We start from the raw sequence: 21,981 nt of genomic DNA on the forward strand, positions 1-21,981 counted from the left end.
TTTTCTACGACCTTTTTTGATAAAGTTATACCGTTATGAAGAAAATGTTACAAAATGAAACTTTCTTTGTAAAATCTGCAATTCAGAAACAAATTATCATGGAAAACTTTTTCAAAAAAGAAATTAAAGTGTAACTCAATCCAAGATGCTTCACATAGAGATAGACGGTCAGATTTAAATCTTTCCTCAAAACGAGAGAGAGAGAGAGAGAGAGAGAGAGAGAAAGAGAGAGAGAGATAACTTTATCAAAAAAGATCGTAGAAAATTGATTAAAATATGAATTTATTAAGAAATAAATGAGCTTTTTTAAAAACCCATACATTTTTGTACCAGGAAACAAAAATTTTTGTAAAATTTTTGTACCAGTTAAAAAAAATTTGTTTCTCATTTCTCAAAGTCTATCTTCAACGTCCGTCATTTTGAAATATTTTTTGTAAAATATTTTTTGTAACTCAAATTTGTGTTTTTGCTTTTTAAAAGAAATATTCAAGCTTTAATTTGAGTTGTATTTCATCTTAATGATTTTTCGCTGATTTATTGTTATTGAAAGATGTTAAAAAATTGTGCTAAAATTTAGTGGTCCGTATTTTTTGTGTGTGAATGTAAATATGTGGATGATATATATATATCTACTAATTATTTATAGAGGATATGGACCTCATAGACATTTAGACATTTATTAGATATATATTGGATAAATTTTTCCGTGTAGGTTTTATTATATTTTAATTATATAATATTGTTACATATAATACAATTAAAGAATAATGAAATTAAATCAACCAAGTCTTTGAAAATGCCTAATTTAATTGAAAATGCCTAATTTAATTGACTTTTCGCTTTGTCGAAAAGCGACTTTTAATTTTCTGAAAATGGTCGACCTTAAGTCGACTCATAGTCGATAGTTAAAGTCGACAATAAACCATACTAGAAATAGTTAACTAAATCGACTTAAAAAGACGACTTCAAGTTAACTAAAAAATATCGACTATCAATCGGCAAATAGCCAATCGTGCTGTGTGGGAAATCAGAGAGATGGCACCACTGGTGTGTATCGAGGTTATTTTCAGTCAGTAGCATCTCTTGGAAGAACACACACCAAATTTCAGTCAGATCGGTCTATTTCTCTGTGTTTGGTGTTTGAATCGAGGAAGTCGAGTGATTTCCAAAAAATGGATGAAAGAGAATTTGGCCGCAAAATTGATGGAGTTAAGGTTCCAACTCGTTCCGCATACTTCCTATTCTCCAGATTTGGCTTCCTCGGACTACTACTTGTTCCCCAATATGAAGAAATGGCTGGCGGGAAGGAGATTTTATTCAAACAAGGAGATGATTGCGGAAACGAATGCCTTTTGCAGAGTTGGACCAATCCTATTATTCGGAAGGGATCAACACACTGGAGCAGTGTTGGACGAAGTGTATAAGCCTAAAAGGAGACTAAAAATGAAAAATAAAAAAGGTTTATTCCGAAAAATTAAGTAGTTTTCATTTTTGCACGGACTTTTCAAACCATCCTCGTATAATGTGCATGTTGTCTTAATATATCACATAATTTTTATTATTATATTACATAATGTTTCTTTATTTTAATACACTTTCTTTAGATATATATTGTAGAATAAAAAAAAATTATATATAATAAATATCTGCTGTACATTATTATTTCATCAAGAATTAATGATCCATATTCAATAAATGTACGTTAATTAAAGTGAAAAACATGTTATTCAAAACATGTTACTCAAAAACGTTAAAAAATATATAAATTTAATAAAAAAATAGTTACTTATTATTATCTCTCTTTATTATAATTCTTTGAATATATACTTATATTTTAATATCCAAATTATATTATTTTGGAAATTGTAATACAAACAAAATGAGGTAATTTCTTATGCAAAAAAATGTATAATAAAATGTTTTTTCAAATAATGTTTAAAACTCACTAATTACGTACTATTATTATATAATTAATAGTAATGTGATTATATATGAGATACATAATATTACTATAAATTCTCTACATAAACTAATATATATAATTATATAATTTGTTAATTATATAATTATATAATTTGTTAATTATATAATTGTATAATTATATAATTATATAATTGTAATAATATATATAATTTGTTTTATAAATGATAAAATTCTTCTTATAAAAAGATAATCTTTATATTAAACATTAATTTATTTAATAATGTTTGCAGCTATGGTTATGTGTAATTTACTTGATAGAATTTTTGCATTATACAGAAACTTCCTACAATTAAATTTAATTACCAAAAATTTAATAATTCGACTTATTGATTGTTTATAAGAATATTTTAAATTATGATTAAATTATGTTGACAATAGTTCGAAAATCGTATATGTATATGATTTTTTATTTACTGTAAATTTATTATGCAATGCATATCAAATAAAAATACATTGTGGCAAATAAATACAAATAATATATCTAAAATAACGGATGGGACTTTAAAAAGTACAAATTCCGCGATTTGCGCGATTAATTAATTTGATAAAATAATGCATATTTGTGCAACCTGACTTAACGATAAACTATATTAATATTTTGTTTTAACTGTATGTGATTTTCATTTATGACAATTATTGTACTATTCATGTTATTGTAATTACAAATCGTATTTTAAACTCAATGAAGGAAGATTATTACAATTGTTTGTTCAAGTTTTATTGCTTTAAAAAATATGATATAATAAATGAGAATCAACCTTATTTAAAATATATTATCTGTTTAAAATTAAACTGATATGTTTTAAATTAAAATATAAAAAATAATATATATGTATATATATATATATATATATATATATATATATATATAAACCAATAAAAATTAAAATATTATTTAATTTAAATCTTATATCACACGAAATCTGTATGTTCATTAATATTATCACAAATTGTTACTCTATTAGAGAGAGATATGATTCGCTATCGTATAATAAATAAAATAGTAAAAAGTAATATAAATTATGTAAAAATTGTAAAACTGTCATATATTCAATTTCGACTTGTTTCTACCGTTGACGAATGTTCGTGTGGAATTGTCACGGAATAAAATATCACCGCCAGCAATTTGCATAAAGTGAGAAATGACGCCTTGAAATTCCTGCTCTGTATAAAACGAGGAAAATTTTAATTTTTCTCGTCGCTGTGGGTAACTTTTGAATGTCGGAAATTCTAAAACGTCGGTTATTATAGTTGCCTAGTAGGGAAAGTTAATAACAGAAATCTTGAGAGAAAGAATGGTTTTCCTTTCTAAGGAAAACATACGGATGTGAACAAAGGACTTACGTTAATAAAGCATGGACAGACATTGCACATCGAATTAATCCGGAATGAATGATTCATGAGACCTCGATCTATGCGACCTAATGTTTGCTCTGCAACCGTAAGAATGGAACAATTCCGTCGCCGAGACGGAATCGAAAATGGTCGAGCAGTCTATGTTAATTAACGCAATCATCGATACACTTCTATACATTTTAATGCCAATACAAATAAATAATTGCAATGGTCGCGCATATCGCGCGAATATGTGTATGTGGCAACAGTCGGCAAAGTATTCGGTCGCGTATACTTATATACTTTATGGCCACTACTATCGCGCGCAAATAAATATCGGCGCACTTCTTGCGCTCGTTATCACGCGCAAATAAATATCACTCGAGTCCTGTGCACTCGCGGCATTATCGGGCTCGTCCTGCGCGTCACAGATGCATTAATTATCTGAGGGTAGATTGCGCGAAATTAGGTATTACATTGCAGTTGCATTCTGCAATCTAATGTTTACACTTTTGCATTATTACGACGATCCCGCATTGTGATTATGCGGATACTACTAGATACACATATCGATTATATAGATGATTAAAATCAAATGTAGCAAGAATTGTGTATAGATTGTCAAGCAAACTGCATAATTGTCATACATTAATGACAAAATAAAATTTATTTTATTTTATGCAATATAATAAAAAATTCTTTCTCTCTTTCCATCTTTTGAGTCAATTATTATTATGGGTTTTACTCTTTTCACGCTACAGATTCATTTTGGTTTATTATATCATTTTTTTGTAGATTGCAAATTAATCCTTTCGTACCTCCGGCTTTCCCAAAAGAGATGTGTTTCACATAAAGACAGTTTTACAGATTTTTGGGGGTGCTGATTCCAAATTTACCATCAAAATTTAAATTCAAAATGGCAGATTCAAGATGGCAACAATGAAAAGCTTAAATATCAATATATTTAAAATATAAGCTTTGATTTTATTTTGATTTTTTTTAAATATATATTATGTTTTTTCCTGAATATACACACACATGTTCGACTCATAAGCGTTGTTATACATTTTTTTTTTGCAAGCCGCGCATCTGCCGCGAGACTCGGATGTCTGTCGCACGCGTCGTCTTACTTTGATTACACATATAAATTATTATAATATTTATTATAATAAAGTTGCTAAAACTAGACAATTGCGGCCTATACGCCGATGACCTTGACCTTGACATATGTTGTCAAGGACACCTTCCCGAGTAATTTCATGTATATATATAATAGGCGGACTCGAATAGTTTAGCCCCTACCTTCATCTCAAAGTTTCAAAAGATGGTAATTCTATACAATTCGGACCTCCGCCCCGATGACTTTGATCATCATATATGTTGTCAAGGGCATCATTCTAAGTAACTTTTGCTTATAAAATAATTGGAGGTCGCTGCTTATTAAAAAGTTGTTAACAAATGAAGTTAATGATATAAATGATGTGAAACGAGGTGTATATTTGCAAAATTTCACATGGGTTTGCGACTTTCCACATGAAACAAGGTCCACCTTGCCTACCGGCGGGGTGGTTGCGGGAGGGGGGCCGAAGGCCCCCCTTGCACCCCCTGCGTGTGTGTGTGTGTATGTACACATACATTTCTGATATTTTTTAATTGTATTAAATTTATATAGAATTTAATACAATTAAAAATTATCAGAAATGTATGTGTACATACACACACACACACGCGCGCGGGGGGTGCAAGGAGGGCCTTCGTCCCTCCTCCCGCAACCACCCCGCCGGTAGGCATGGTGGACCTTGCTTCACGTGGAAAGTCGCAAACCTATGTGAAATTTTGCAAATATACACCTCGTTTCACATCATTTATATCATTAACTTCATTTGTTAATAACTTTTTAATAAACAACGAGCGACGGCTAAAACCTTTTGCATGTTACTCAGGACAGTGACCTTGATAACATATGTCAAGGTGAAGCTCAACGGAGATGAGTCCCCTAATATCAACCTTTACCATATTTTTTAAACTTCGTGTGTTCATAACTTTTTAATAAGCAGCGATCCCCAATTATTTTATAAGCAAAAGTTACTTAGAATGATGCCCTTGGCAATGTATATGAAGATCAAAGTCATCGGGGCGGAGGCCCGAATTTTATACAATTATCTAATTTTTTTATATAACAGCCAAAATAATGGACTTACGTAAAAAATGCTTATAACATTTTTGTAAAGCTTTTTAATAGCCTCATTTTTTGTTAATAACTTTTTTGTCCAAAATCAATATTTTCGAAGATATTCAGCGAAATCTTTTGAAACTTTGAGACGGAGATAGGGGCTAAACTATTCGAGTCCGCCTATTATATATATACATGAAATTACTCGGGAAAGTGTACTTGACAACATATGTCAAGGTCAAGGTCATCGGTGTATAGGCCACAATTGTCTAGTTTTACCATAAAGTTGTAATCACATTTAAATAAAACTAAGTTTATAATTAGCGCATAAATTTTATGATTTTTTGATCAATAGGTGGTTAATCTTCATCCTCTAAAAGTTTGATTTTTTACAAAGTTTAGATAATTATATTGTACTGTAAACATTACATTTCAAAGTGCGCGATTTTTTACATATAGCTTGAACTTTCTTCTTTAAAACAAGCCAAGATAGAAGTCGATAGGATTATTTGTTTAAAAGTTATAAATTTTTTCGTAGGTGAGACATATACAGGGCGATCCTGAAAAACGATCCGTCTATAAAATGACATATTCCTGACACCATTCTAAGACAATTTTTCCTTTACCAAAATTTGATTTGAAGCGTAGTTTTTGAATTATGAGCAAAAATAGTTAGTAAATCACGCGTCGGGTACAGAAGGCAGGCAGGAGCGGCACGGCGTGCCGCGAGCGCGGGCGCAGCTGACCGCCCGACGGGTGATTATCACCGCATGAGTCGCTAACTATTTTATCTTATAACATAAAATTATGCTTTAAATAAAATTTTGGTAAAGAAGAAAATGTCTTAGAATTACGTCAGAAATACGTGTTGCTTAAAATAACGTTATTTTAATAATGAAAAGTTGTTCCGGATCGCCGGCCGTCCGACGTTGCAATCAGCTGATTGCTACACGCGATGTGTGTATGGCGGAGTGTGTGCGTAAGAGAGAGAGAGAAAGAGAGAGAAAGAGGGAGAGAGGGAGGGTAGGAGGGACAGACATTCATACACACGCACGCACTTTTTTTCTCGCTCTCTTTCTCTCTTTTACGCAACACTCATACACTCTCTCATTCAGTCTCTCACTCACACTCTCTCGATCACTCACTCACTCACTCACCTGCTTACTCACTTGCTCATTCACCTTGTAGCAGCGTAGCGAATCTTCATGCTATGTATTGTTGTATCTGCTGCACGGTTATGATTGCTAGAGATGCGCGACACATTGAAATTTTTTCGATTATTAGTCTCACACTCGATTGACACAATACAGATTACGCGATAACGAGTTTACTGTTTATTCACTCACTATTGATTTATCGAAAAATTAATTACTTATAATAAATAATTTATAATAAATAATTTATAATAAATAATTAATTTTTTAAGTATGTCATTATACGTTTCATGTTTTCTACCGCATTCGCAATGCGAAGGTTTTAGCCGATCGTTCGTCTTATCTCGCGTCAATCACGCGCCACGCGCAAGTCGTTTGTTAGATGTCGCGTGTCGCGTTTCTGGCAACATAACTCTTGTGGTCGCGCAGTCTCCGCGGTCCGTCGCTTCGCGTCGAGTCATGTGCTGTTTGCATTCGCGTTTCTTTGAAAGTAATTTTTGGTATCGATAAATCAATAGTGAGTGAATAAACAGTAAACTCGTTATCGCGTAATCTGTATTGTGTCAATCGAGTGTGAGACTAATAATCGAAAAAATTTCAATGTGTCGCGCATCTCTAGCAATCATAACCGTGCAGCAGATACAACAATACATAGCATGAAGATTCGCTACGCTGCTACAAGGTGAATGAGCAAGTGAGTAAGCAGGTGAGTGAGTGAGTGAGTGATCGAGAGAGTGTGAGTGAGAGACTGAATGAGAGAGTGTATGAGTGTTGCGTAAAAGAGAGAAAGAGAGCGAGAAAAAAAGTGCGTGCGTGTGTATGAATGTCTGTCCCTCCTACCCTCCCTCTCTCCCTCTTTCTCTCTCTTTCTCTCTCTCTCTTACGCACACACTCCGCCATACACACATCGCGTGTAGCAATCAGCTGATTGCAACGTCGGACGGCCGGCGATCCGGAACAACTTTTCATTATTAAAATAACGTTATTTTAAGCAACACGTATTTCTGACGTAATTCTAAGACATTTTCTTCTTTACCAAAATTTTATTTAAAGCATAATTTTATGTTATAAGATAAAATAGTTAGCGACTCATGCGGTGATAATCACCCGTCGGGCGGTCAGCTGCGCCCGCGCTCGCGGCACGCCGTGCCGCTCCTGCCTGCCTTCTGTACCCGACGCGTGATTTACTAACTATTTTTGCTCATAATTCAAAAACTACGCTTCAAATCAAATTTTGGTAAAGGAAAAATTGTCTTAGAATGGTGTCAGGAATATGTCATTTTATAGACGGATCGTTTTTCAGAATCGCCCTGTATGTCCCGAAGGTACGAAAGGGTTAAAATAATTACAATCAAACATAGAATCAATGGAATAATGAACAAAATAGTTAAAAAATTATACATAGATCTTTGTTAATTAATTAAAGAATGCATTTATTTTTATAGTTAATTTTATAAAACAAATTTTTATGTATATTTATCATATTTTTATTTATATTATTATATTTAAATATTAAAAACATTCATATATATATATATATATATATATATATATATATATATATATATATACATACATAGTGTTGCGTCCCCGCGTCCCGTCCCTGCGGATGTATTCGCCACTCGTTATTCTGTCAGTATTCTGCTAGTCTGTGTTCGTTCGGGAAGTACGTCGACGGAAGAAGATCGTGTCCGCGCGCTGTCAAGAGGTTGTTTATCAACAACGACAGCTGGAGTTGAAAGATAGCTGTCAAGCTATCCGGACGCATTTACGAATCGTTATAGTGTTTTACGTTATTATCTGTTGTTTGAGTGTATTGTGTGTTTTCATTAAAGTTCCACATGGTTCTTAAAAGTGTCTTGTTATTTAACGCGGTCCGTGAGTGCCGATCGGTTGTATCGCGCGCGTTCGATATATATCGTTCCGCGGACGCAACAATATATTGCTATCTATAGAAACAATAAATAAAGTAATAAAGAAAACAAAATAATTATTACAGTATCCTTCTAGCTTCTTATGACATTTCTATCTTCATATTGAGTATTTTGAAAGAACTTTGAAACTAGCTGTCAAAGCAATCGATCCGATTAACAGAAATATTGAATTCACACTATCAAATAAAGCTGAGTCTACACATATATACATATATATATATATATATATATATATATATATATAATATATATAGTATAAATACATATTAGACAGAAGATAGGAAGCGGGCTATAGTTTGACAAGGAGAAATTACGACTTTCGAAATTTCAAACTGCGCCACGCTTTCACGTCTAATTAAACTTTGACTTCTCTCGTTTATACGCCGTCAGAAGCTAGAAGTGGCATGTTGCTAACCGTAACCGAATGCTTGTGCCCAGAACATCTCGCAATTCGATTTTGTAATAACATTATCTTCATCGCCAAAGGATTCAGACTTCTGTTCGCGAGATATTTTAATAGTATAAGTTAGCTGTTCCTCGCCTCGAATGTTTCTTAAATTAACCTACCTGTCTTTTTCTCAGAATACAATTTATTATATCAAACAATTAACAATAATAAAACTTAAAAGTAATAATAATTTAGTGTCTGATTATGTGCAATTTAAATATTAGGAAAAATATTACTAATATCGCTTTGAGTTTGTAACGCAAATATGAAATGCGCTGCTAAACTAACATTTAATAATTTAACTAACATTTAATAATTTATTTAACACCAAATATTTTGCATAAAATTCCCAATAATTATATCACAATAATTATGTCATTGTTAATAAAATTATGACAACTATGTTCTCTTCGCATTATTTTTAACTTATAGTTTTCTTTGTAAAATTGATTTTATATCTGGTGACTATCTATCATTGATATTTTATAATTTAAATAGATTAAATCGTAGATCATTTATTTTTTGCATCAAGATCAGAATTTATATCGTTTTTATCTGCAATGTTATAACAATTTTTCTTAAGAAATTTATTATATTTTTAAATAGAATTATATATATATATATATATATATATATATATATATATGTGTGTGTGTGTGTGTGTGTGTGTGTGTGTGTGTGTGTGTGTGTGTGTATGTATATATATGTGTGTGTGTATATATATGTATATATACTGTATAGAAAATATATAAAATATATAGATATATATTGTATAGAAAAAAATTCACAAAACCATTTTGCTAGTATTCTATTTGTAATAAACTCGTACGGTTTCGAATCGTTCCTTTACTTCAATATTGAGTAATCACTATATATATAAACGCGGATTTTTCACAACAATGTCGCCGTAAAACTATCATCGATCGCATTCAAATCTCGTCAAAAAAATATTTGTTCATTTGTTACTAAAATATTTTCACAGAAAGAAACAAATTGAAAAAGAGCAATACACAGTATGAAATTAATAAACCAATAAAATAAACAACATACTTATATAATTTTTTTTCTAAAATCTTAATAGCGTAAATCATCAACAAGTTGAACATAAATTTTTATATATTATCTTTTATAATATAAATTTAATTTAATAAGGCAAATTTCTCTCAAATGTACGTCGTGCGCGTGATATGATTCCCATTAATTTAAATGCAAATATATTTATTTAAGAGAATTGCATTTAATTATGTTTTATTTCATATTTTGAATTTTCATCAAAAATGCAGATTATCACTAATATAGATTTGTGTGTAAAACTTTTCTCTGTATTTCTTTATATTTAAAATAACTATTTCTTTCTTTTAATGATCAAGTATTATTTGACATAGCACATCTATATACCATTTATGTTTTCTAATCTAATCTTTCTTAATTAATTTATAGAGAATTATATATATAATTAATATAATGAGAATTATATTCTATTAAAAGATAGCATAAATTAAAAAAAGTCGCATCATATTAGTTCTTTAAATTATTGATAAAATTATTTATAATTATTTACATTATTATTCTAATCGTAGAAAAATAAATAAAATATTTTTTTCTTAAACGATTTGGCACTAACATTCTTCTACGAGACAGAAGGGCAGAGTAATTTTAGGAAACCGATAGCTTGCCTATTGAGAGAACTGAATGCACCTCTCAGAGATAGTATCATGATCAACACCGTAAGAATAAGTAGAACATCATCGGCGTATTCTATTTTCTCCAAATAGTATATCCATTTCTTTTTGTAACCGTAACACTGCGATACCATACCGATAACAAAACCTGCGATGCCCAGAAAATTGTGAAGGAACTTGATAACCACCGGCCGCACGAATTTGCGTAGTTTCCACGCGATCCACACTGGATATCCAAAGATCGTTACCGTGCACACGATTACCAGAGAAGCGATGCCCGTAATACCGTGGATCGAACGGAAGTGTACTGATTTGGCTTGGATCATCAGACTCACGCCAACTAAATTGCAGATCAGTCCGATGGCTTGCAGAATCCAATGGAGATGTTTGTTAGCGCAACGGGAGAGAGAACCAGTCAGAATATTATCACCCGTCAACACAACAATGGCCTCCGACATCAGTAGAATGTACTGAAAGAATGAGATCGATTCGTGAGCAAACGCGGGAAAAAAGTTCGGATCGTTTGGCTAAGTCGTTAGTAGTTCTTTGGCCATCTCTCTTGGCCCAAACTCTCCTGATGGGGAAGGAACCGCGCTCGATACTACGGCAATTCTACGCCGGACGTTACACAACGGGGCAAGTGGATGTTGTAATTTGAGTTTCGAGAGTCGCTGAAACTCAATTACGACATGCACTGTATAATATTTCTTGCTGTTGCATACAATGTGATTAAAAACAAGTATAAGACATATCGATTTCTTCTATCACTTTCGATTAGGTCCGAGTATGCATAGCAACTGAATAGTTTTTATACAAATATTTCTATTTTACTCTTTAATATTTCTATTTTATTATACAAATATTTTATACAAATATTTCTCTTGGCAAGATTCCAATTCTTAAAATTTATTTTATAAAAACAAAAATAGAACTGTATATCATAGAAATAATTTATACAGATATGAGAATAAAATCCGATTCAAGATATAAAATTCTCAAAATATCTTCAATTCAATTTAATTAAAATAATTAACACGTAGACACTTAATTTTTTCCTATATAAAAGTCGTCCGTTTCATTTTTATAAAAATAAAGTTTTACAAGACCGTAAAATTTTGTTCTACGATATTTTACTTAAAATACGATGCGCTACGAAAAATAACTAAAAATTCGTATATTGACTATGTATGCACATATATTAAAAGTTGAAAAATTTCTTGAATATTTATCAATGTAAAAGGAATAAAACAAATATGAAATTGAGAATAACTAACGCAGACTTTATCTCTGCGGAAAGTAAAAATATACATTTTCGTATCAGAAGAAAGCAGATATTATTATATTCGAATGTATTTATTATTAAATTTATTAAAAAATATATAGAGAAAAATTAATTACATTTAATTTGTTGACGGGGTTTGCAAATGGATAATTTGATAGAGGAATGTATTTGTATATGCAAGGAACCCTTAGTTTAGACGGATCAAAATTAATGATCCATCCACGTTTAAGCTCCGCTTTGCAAGGATAAGCGGGTATAAGCAATTATCGTTGCAGTTGAAGCCCAAGCGAACCGGGACTTTGTTACAGGGAAAAGATAAGCGTTACGATTCATTACAAGTTCGGTCGTAAACTCGCATATTGATGTGACGAGTTCAAGGAAGAACGTAATTTCACATGATGGGCTTTTCTTAGCGCAGCATCGCACATGTAGATGTCAGAAGCATATCGATGAGTTACTTAATAAATGAAAATGTCTTACAAACGCGAATAGAGAGAAGGCTTTAAAAAAAACATCCACATGAAACTTTTATCTCTGCTGTGTGTTTCATTCAGTCACTAAAAAAAGAAGGCGCTATCTCTCTTTACAGCTATATGTAGGAGATTTTAAGAGCAAATATGTATACATATGACATATGAATCATGCAACAAACTTCTTTTTTTTCTTTTTTTTTAACGAATTTTCAAATGGTTCATTACGCTACTTAAATTATTCATCACGATCCATTTGAAAAATTTTAAATGATTTTACATTTTTTATAAATGCGACCATAATAGCTATTGTATCGTATAATAGGTGAAATTAAAAAGCATATTAATCTTGTAAGAGCAAATAAGAAAGTACAGACAAAACACGACATTTTTTAAACTGAATATGCGCGCTTCTGTTAATAGATGTTTTCGATATTGTAATAAACAGTGAAATTAATTATTGCTATGATTTGTGCCTCGAGGGCAAAGCAAAATTCGATGCGCTTGTGTAGATTATATAAACTTACTATATATATCGTATACGAAGATATATACGATACAAATATAAAGTTTCAGAACTTTAGAAATTCTATAAAATAATGTGTTCTTTATTATTATTTTAAAATTAAAAATAATATAATTATATATATAATTATGTATATAAAATTTATATGTTTATATAATCAGTAAAAAAGCCCTTTTAATCAAATTTTCAAATATTTTAACGTCATATTTAATGTAATTGTAAGAAAAATATATAAATTTCCTATCGCTGTACAATATTGCTTGCGTAATTTATTGTAGTCATGTCGCACACTCGAGATTTTAAATTGAAGTTATATGACCTAAAAGTATTTTAATTAATTTCAAATATTTGTCTAGAGTGCGCTCAAAGAAAAATATGAAGAAAGTTTGCTTTGGCACTTGATTACGAAAGCAGTGATATATACTGCAACGCGATCAATTTTACCAATTTACGATGCTTTAGAAAATAAACGACGGAGAAGCAGAAGGATCAAACGCATGTTTTACGAGAGTGGAATACTTACCCCGATAGTGCAGAGGATTACATGTATATTTGTTACGTAACGTATGTTATTCTTCGCCGTGTAATATACGAGGTACGTCGTTACTGCTATGATCAGTGCATGGTTAATCGCGTCGATTGCAGAAATAAATATACGTTGAGCGCTACATCCTAGTCTTCTGTTTTCGGAGCTTACGATACTTTTAGTAGAAACATTTGGAAGTCTCCACGTAGGATCCTTCGATTGAAGCTCCATATTGTTTTTATCCGCCATTATCCTGCGAAATATACAATTTGTTATTGATACTATAATCACTTATCAATTTCAGGAATTTCTGCCGATTTGTACAGAACTTGGTCAGGTTTTCTATTTTTTGAACCTAATTTATATAGGCAAATTGTTAAAACAATATATATATGTATATTAATTATATATATTAACATAGAATACATATAATTATTATTGATGTAAACAAATATTTAACTATTAATATGCATTTATTTATAAAATTAAATATAAAAATGTATAAATATTATCTATTTATTAAGAATAAAACATTAAATAAGATTATTAAGAATAAAACATTAAATTTTTTAGAAAAATTTTACACTTTTATATTTAATTTGACTTATTATTGTTTAATCTCTCATAAAATGTATTTATGTGAAAATATTAATTCAAAATATTAAATTAATTTGTAACATAATTTGAGTTTTTTCTATAATCTAATTTTAATCTAATTTTTATATAATTTTATATAATATTTTATAATTTTATGATTATTTCTATAATTTAAAAAAATTTATTATATATTTATTATATATATTATTATAAATTTATTATATTGTTATATAAATAAATATTTTATTAAAATGATTACAAATAAAATAATATATATTTACATATATTTTTTTCTCTCCGTATTAATTATAAGTACACACTTACGATGCATCGGTATCAATTTACAAGTTCGAATTGTTATCTATTCATATACTTAGAACTGATATACTTATTGCGCAATGTTTACGGGGAACAACTATGTTTAAAATATTTAAATGATAATATTATCGCAACTGACAAATGTTAATCTAATGTTATTCGCGGAAAATACGCTTTGAAAGCTGATTCATACTTATTTAATACGATACGCGGTACCGGCAGAATTATTTTTTCTTTATTATATCTTTTTTCCTCTATTGGATTTTATTTAATTATATAATTTTTGTGACACATATTGTGGTGCTGTAAAAGTTAACGACTATATCTCCATGACATGTAAAAGTACAGCGTTAGATTGTGCTCAAGTAGAAATATGATGTAATAAGATACTTAGTTTAAATGTGTGGTCTGATTCCAGATGAGACAAATTCATTGTTTTTTTAATGGACAGGATATCTTATACATGTTTTTGTACATGTGATTAATTTTTCTTAATTTATATAAAAATTTAAATAAAATTCCAATCATTCTTAGAAAAATCCTTCTTAGAAATTTACTTACGTATTTGTGTGAGCAACATACTATTAATTTAATTTTATAATCTATTATTTTTTAATTTAAATGTCTCTATTTCACTTGTTTTGGAATTTTAATTAATATCATCGATAACATTAAAAAAAATGAACATTAAATATCATGAATCATATTAACTCAAGTAGTCAGAAGGATATTAAATACATATTATTATTAAAATCTCACTACAGATATATTGCGAATATAAATACTGAAATATTAATTAAGCTTTAATAATGCAAATAACGATTGATATTGTTTTTAACGCGTTTTAGCAAAATGATCAATTTATGCCATAGAATGCAATTTCACAAATTTAATTTAAAATATAGATACTACCTATATAAATAAATTTGATATTTATGTAACTTATCAAATAAACAATTAAGCAATCAAATAATTAATTAATTTAATCAGCAAAAAATCAAATAATACAATACTATAATAATCGCATTTCGATAAATTTTGTATGATTGTTAGAGAATTATATTTAATTTTTATTGAACAATCTTGCGAAAAATTTATTTATTATTTAATCTATTTATCAATTAACAACCAGAATTTCTCTATGAAATTTATCATTTATAATGCTAAACAAAAATTTGTTCATGGATAATATAATACATATAAGTATAATTATCTGAGTTTACTCTAACCAATTTAAGCTCTACAATTCTACTACTTTAAAAAATGAGTTGATTTTTAAAGCAAGCTCTAAAATTGAATAGTTTAAAAGCTTAAAAAAAAGAGAAACCAAAATCAATCTGTGCGCGGAAAGCAGAAAATAGGCAGTTTGAAGGGGAACCAAACGAGGTTATGAAGGCGAATTTATTGTGCTCCTTCGTTCTACTTATTCCAATTTGTTGTTCTTTAATTACAATAATCTTTATCTTTAATTAAATTTATTTTTAATTAAAACATATCTTCTTAATCCGCGATTTAAAGAATTTGATATTAATTTTACATATATATTATTACATCCATACTCCCTGTATCCAAAAATAATAACTAAATTTAATGGAATTTCCTTGTTTTTTTTTAAACAAAAGTCCAAATATGTCAATAAAATGAATAAAACATTGTAGAAACACTTTATATTACATAAAATACATTGCAAATTTGTTATTTAAATTGCAAATTGTACACATGTAATATATTATATATACATTTAAAAACTAAAATACCCATGTAATACATTACAATTATGTAATATATCCTATATACATTCAAAAACTACACAGTACCTATAATATATTTATTAAAACTCTTAAAATCATAGTATAAAATAACAAAATTTTTGTGAAAAAATTTTAAGAGTATAATACATATAAAAAAATTTAAAAATTAATAATTTTTAATAAAATAATTCTTAAGATACATGAATTAATACAAAAAACTCGCTTAACGATCTGTTTTTTTTTTAACCAAAAGATTAATTTTAAACTTAGTATAACGTACATATATTCTCTGTTCGATAACTATAATTGTCAAGAAAAATTTAAGTTTATAAATAAAATAAACTAATTCCCCTCTGTGTTTGATGAATAAATATCAAAGTTACAACATATCCACGATTTATTTTATCTGTTTAGTATGTGTATTTTACGTTATATCTTTACACATAGCTTATCTTTTCATAATTTACTTTCGTCTCAAAATTGCTTACGATGAATCTCAAACTTGTTTTTCCGTAAATCATTATTTCTTAAGAATAACATTCTTAACATTCTTAAGCGCGTAAATCATTTTGAAATATTAATTGAAGAAAAACTCATCAGTGTTTTGCAAAATACAATCGTAAATTTTTACAAGTAACTTGACATATTTCCGCTTAAAAAGATAAATTAAATAAAATTGAAAATGCAGATCTTTGTAAATTCGATAAATATTGTATAAAATATATTTATAGTATAAAATAAAAGTCCATCACAATTTGTACACTTCCTTTGAATTACTGAAAGTCAAACTTACATTTTATAACAATAATTATCATTAATTAATATTTTATGTAAAATTATATACACATTTATCACACATTAGCAAAAGGACAATTAACTTAAACTTAAAAAAAAGATGATGAAGACTTACATAAGTTAATGCCGCAAATGCATATGCAAAAATAGCGCTAACTATCTTGAGCGACGTACGACGATTGCCTACGAAAGGAAAACTACACGAGTGTGCGAAATTTTTCCTTGTAATATATGCCGACGACGCGCGCGATTAAATGCGGACGGTGCGCGGGGGATCAGCAACGAGCCGAGAGATCGATGTCGGGGCCATTGGTCGTAAGATTGAGTTCGCGCTAGTCGAAGGAATCTTAAGTAAGTGCAAAAAATGCGGGACGTCCCGAGCGGGATTTTTGTCTGCGACACATGACTGATAACTGCACGACGGTTGCCTCGCGTTACATTAATAAAACAAATGCGACACGTACTGGACATTATCGGATGTCTTCTGGGATGTGTTAACGGCGTCACGTTAATGACACTGACTTTTATCGCGATCACGTACACTTTATGTGCGCCCACTAGTGCAAGATGCAAATGAAACAGAGAGGGATTAAACCGACGCCACCGAAGATATAATCAGCTGGTCTAACTCGAATTCAAAGGCTCGCCTTTCTTGAATACCTTTGCAGATCTCTTGATGCTTTTTCGTGTTAACTGACCGCCATCTCTCGAAATTACACAAATTTTCATATTTATCCGAATATAAGGATATTATATCTGCATCTTTGAGAACTCGCCAAATTATATATGTACTTCAACACAATAATGTCACAAATAAATTAAAAAAAATTATACACACACACACACATATATCTTTTTATTAAATATATATAATATATGCATAGAAATAAGAATATATATTTTTAATTATGTATATTTAAAACATAATATGTTTTAAAATATGAAAATTTTTAAATAGGAAGATTATATACTACTAATTTGTTTGCGCTCATAAGATATAATTAATAAGTAGAATGATTATATTTATACTTCTTTTTCAGATAAGGAAGAAAATTTAAATCTTACAATAATATCTCTTCTTCTAGTTAAACATTTTTATATTATATTAAATCGCTAAAATAGAATGAAAGTAATATAGAAACAAAAATAATATAGAAACTATTTTATAAGATATTTTTATTATACTATTACTTATAGATATTTGTATTATACTATTTTAAAAGAAAATAAAACTAAGTTATAATAACAAATTTTAAATACAATTAAACAGTGAGAAAGGTCCGTAAGATTAAAATAAAAAAATAATAAAGGAAGAATTATTTTTTCGAGCAACGGGATTAATCCAATTAATAATTTTAAAGGGACTTTGGTACCTAAACTATTGGAATTTCTTCAGAATTTTGCTTTTGAGGTGAGCAGTGCGTTTCTTCGACGGATGTTGCGGACACAGAAAATCGGTTTTTTTGTTTATTTTTGTTCCATATCGATCTATTGAATTTAATGTTGTGCTCTTATTTAATTGAGTTTTCTTAATTGTTTCGGTTGCGTGCGATTTTGATTTCGATCTTCTGACATTGTATATATAGCTTTTCGTATGTTTCGGTGTACTCTAAAGTAATGTATATTGACAGTTTCTTTTATCCTGACTTTGCAATTTTTATAACATCTTTTTGACATTGATAATGATCCGGAATGGATCGAAACAGCGTTTGTCATAAATAAATAAATAATTAGAGAGCTGATTATTATACTTAATGTGTTAATAATTCTAACTCTCGTAAATGACACCTTACGTTCTTGGTCCAAGAAGCCTTTCTTTATTGTTTTTTGATAACAAATTTTATTTAAAATTTTCATTATTAAAATATTCTTTAGTTTCATAGTTAATTATATATGAAAATGCTAAGTATTTTATATATAAAACTCTAAATTTCCATCTACTAAGGTATGAAACGCGTATTGCATATGTTTACATAATGGATGTTTAAATATCTAAAAAATACGTTGTTAGAAAATACGTATTATTATTATAAAAATTTAATATAACAAATGTATAGACTTGCGGCAGTTCCTATTTTTTATAAAATATATTGAAATACTTAAATTTAATGATAATAATTATTGTAATTCATTTTTGATATTATTATAGATATTATATTTTTATGTTAATGTGCAAATTATTGAATTATAAGCCATTACAATTTTTAATAGCTAAACTTAAATATTACATATTTTAATAGAGAAAGAAAAAAAGAAAAAAAACATGTCATGAGCCGCTAAACGAGATACGTAAACATTGATAATATCTTGCTGCAAATTATAAAAAGTCTATCACATCTATTTGAAGTAGTCATTCACGAACGAAATAATACGAAATCGCACCTGTTAATTCTCACGTAGCGATAACGTTTTTTCGATATCAATCATATGCTACTGCCCGCACAATCAATTTTATCGTTATATTAATGCTATTAAGATATGTCGTAAGATAACGTTATCTTCCATTGTGTTCTATCTAATGTCTAGTGACCAGATACTGAGAATCAGTAATTTAGTTATATTTTATCTTATATGATTTTAAACTTGTTAAAAAGTAACAGCACGCTAAAACTATCGAATGTATCTGAGCAATTAATCAATTTTAAGCACGAATCATCTGAGATTCGCATCTTGTATTTATTTCTACTTTTAATGAGATTTTATTGATTCTTGTCATTCCATATATTTTCATTTCGTAATAAGTTTCAAATTATTTTTAGTCGTAACACAATGTAAATACAAACTTTTTCAAGATACATTAATTGTTTTCAATATTTATTTAATGCAGTTCGATAGAAAATAATATATGAAATTATGAATTTTGTGAAAGTTGAACGAATCAATTTTGCTTTTTATAATCTCTTTTTATTTTTATAATACACACACATATAATTAATGATTTTTTATTACTAAACGAAGAATTGAGAGTTTGGCTTTTGAGAAGATTGTATTTTTATACTATGGATACATATATATGTGTGTGTGTGTGTGTGTGTGTGCGTGTGCGTGCGTGTGCGCGCGCGCGTGTGTGCTCATGTGTGTGTGCATGCGCGCGTGTGTGTGTGTGTGTGTGTGTACTATATATATACACACACACACACACTAGTAAAATAAAATAGGAAACACTTTTTGAACTCTAAAAATTGGGCTATGTTTAAACCGCTGAACTCGTTAAAAAATCATCGTAGACAAAAAATTAAAAAAGCATTTTGAAGCTTGAAGTTTCAACTTTAACACGCAGTTGGTAGTTTTTAAAAATTTTTTTATTTTCCTTATTCTGAGTTTTAAAAAAGAACATTGTTTTGTCCCTTAAAATTACGTATTTTTGATACTCTGCAGTTCGATAAAAAAATTTAAAATTAAAAAAAAGCATTTTGTAGGGAAAATGTTGTAGTTTATGGAATTTAAGTTGAATTTCTCGAGAAAATTTTTAGGGTTCAAAAAGTGTTCCCTATTTTTTTTTTACGAGTGTATATAGTATGCACACACACACACACACACACACACACACACACACACACACACACACACATATATGTATCCATAGTATAAAAATACAATCTTCTCAAAAGCCAAACTCTCAATTCTTCTTTTAGTAATAAAAAATAATTAATTGTATAATTATGTATTAAAAAAAAGAGAGATTGTAAAAAGGAAAATATATGTAATGGCTTTATTTTTTATCTTTTTCATATCATTGATGAAATCCATACATATAGCGTGCATGTGCTCTCTCTCTCTCTCTCTCTCTCTCTCTCTCTCAATCTTTGATAATAGCCTTTATTGAATTTGAGGTTGATTTCTATATGAGAAAAAGTTCATCAAAATTTTAAAATCTATATGTTGTTTCATTATCTACTTACTAGCTAAAATTTTTCAACTTTCAAAATTATTATTATTAAATTAGTTTATCTAAACTTCACGTTTATGAATATGTGAATATGTAAATGTAAAAAAAATTTCAATACACACATTCTATATGCATATAACATATATGCACATGTATAATGTATGTATGTACACTATATACGCATATATAATGTTATTATATTTATAAATATTTCTATATATAATGATACAATTACATATTATGTTATGGTTAATTAAAATATATATTATTTATTCATTTATTCGAAAAATGTTAAATATAGCAATAATAAGTAATACTAAACATAGCGTTAATCTTTCTTATTAAGTAACAGAAACGCATCCAGCAATATTTATAGTTATTATATATTATAATGAGAGAATGATTCACACCAACTTAATTACATTAGTTATTATACGTAATCTTGCAGAATTAAACTAATAATATTGTTATAATGATACTGTATTTTATTTGAAATAAAATTCATTTCAACATTAATGTTGAATTATATAAATTATATTTGATTTTTAATATATTATAGATCAAGAATAAAAATCTTTATATCTTTTTTGTTAGAAAAATTATAAATAAGTATGTAAAAATGAAACCTTATTTTTCTTCGCTTCATTTCAACTAAATTAACTTTAACGTAAAATCTTTTTAAACTTTGTTACAAAATATTCAATATTATTCATTGCAGTGAATTACAGTAAATGATCATTTCATTCTTCATTTTTTTCAAAAAAATTTAGTTCTCGTCCTATATAAGGAATCTGCATTTAATTTCTCATCTTCATTACGTTACTAATCATCTTGCATAGATGTGTGGCGCTTTCAACATTCGTATGAACTATGATTTTTACATGTTAAATTTAATTTTCTCTTATGTATTCTGGAAAATTAAAATAAAACTATTTTAAAAAATTTCACAAAAGAAATTGCCGAGTTGAAATTATCTTTGTAATTTTACTAGTTTGTAAGATTTCATTTCATGCATCCTTGCTGGATAGTTAATTCAATAACTGTAACATATACATAGTTACAGAGAGATTTCTTTATAATTACATCCTTTCATTTATTCGCTTTTAATTACTCGAAAA

The 21,981-nt window shown here is 28.8% G+C and overlaps 1 protein-coding gene across 1 annotated transcript; it reads right to left on the reverse strand.

The window, feature by feature from the left end:
- Positions 1–9,774: 9,774 nt before the first annotated feature.
- On the reverse strand, positions 9,775–17,409 carry LOC145970233 (uncharacterized). The gene is made up of 3 exons (XM_083096800.1): positions 17,090–17,409; positions 13,511–13,766; positions 9,775–11,179 (listed from the first exon to the last, which is right to left on the reverse strand). Coding segments are annotated over exons 1-3 (780 nt in total). The 5' UTR covers positions 17,092–17,409; the 3' UTR covers positions 9,775–10,657.
- Positions 17,410–21,981: the final 4,572 nt, after the last annotated feature.

The sequence above is a fragment of the Camponotus vicinus genome, unplaced genomic scaffold (genome assembly GCF_025532165.1).
Source record: "Camponotus vicinus isolate PSW18456_S1 unplaced genomic scaffold, iyCamVici1.0 SCAF_4, whole genome shotgun sequence".
In the NCBI taxonomy this organism is placed as follows: domain Eukaryota; kingdom Metazoa; phylum Arthropoda; class Insecta; order Hymenoptera; family Formicidae; genus Camponotus; species Camponotus vicinus.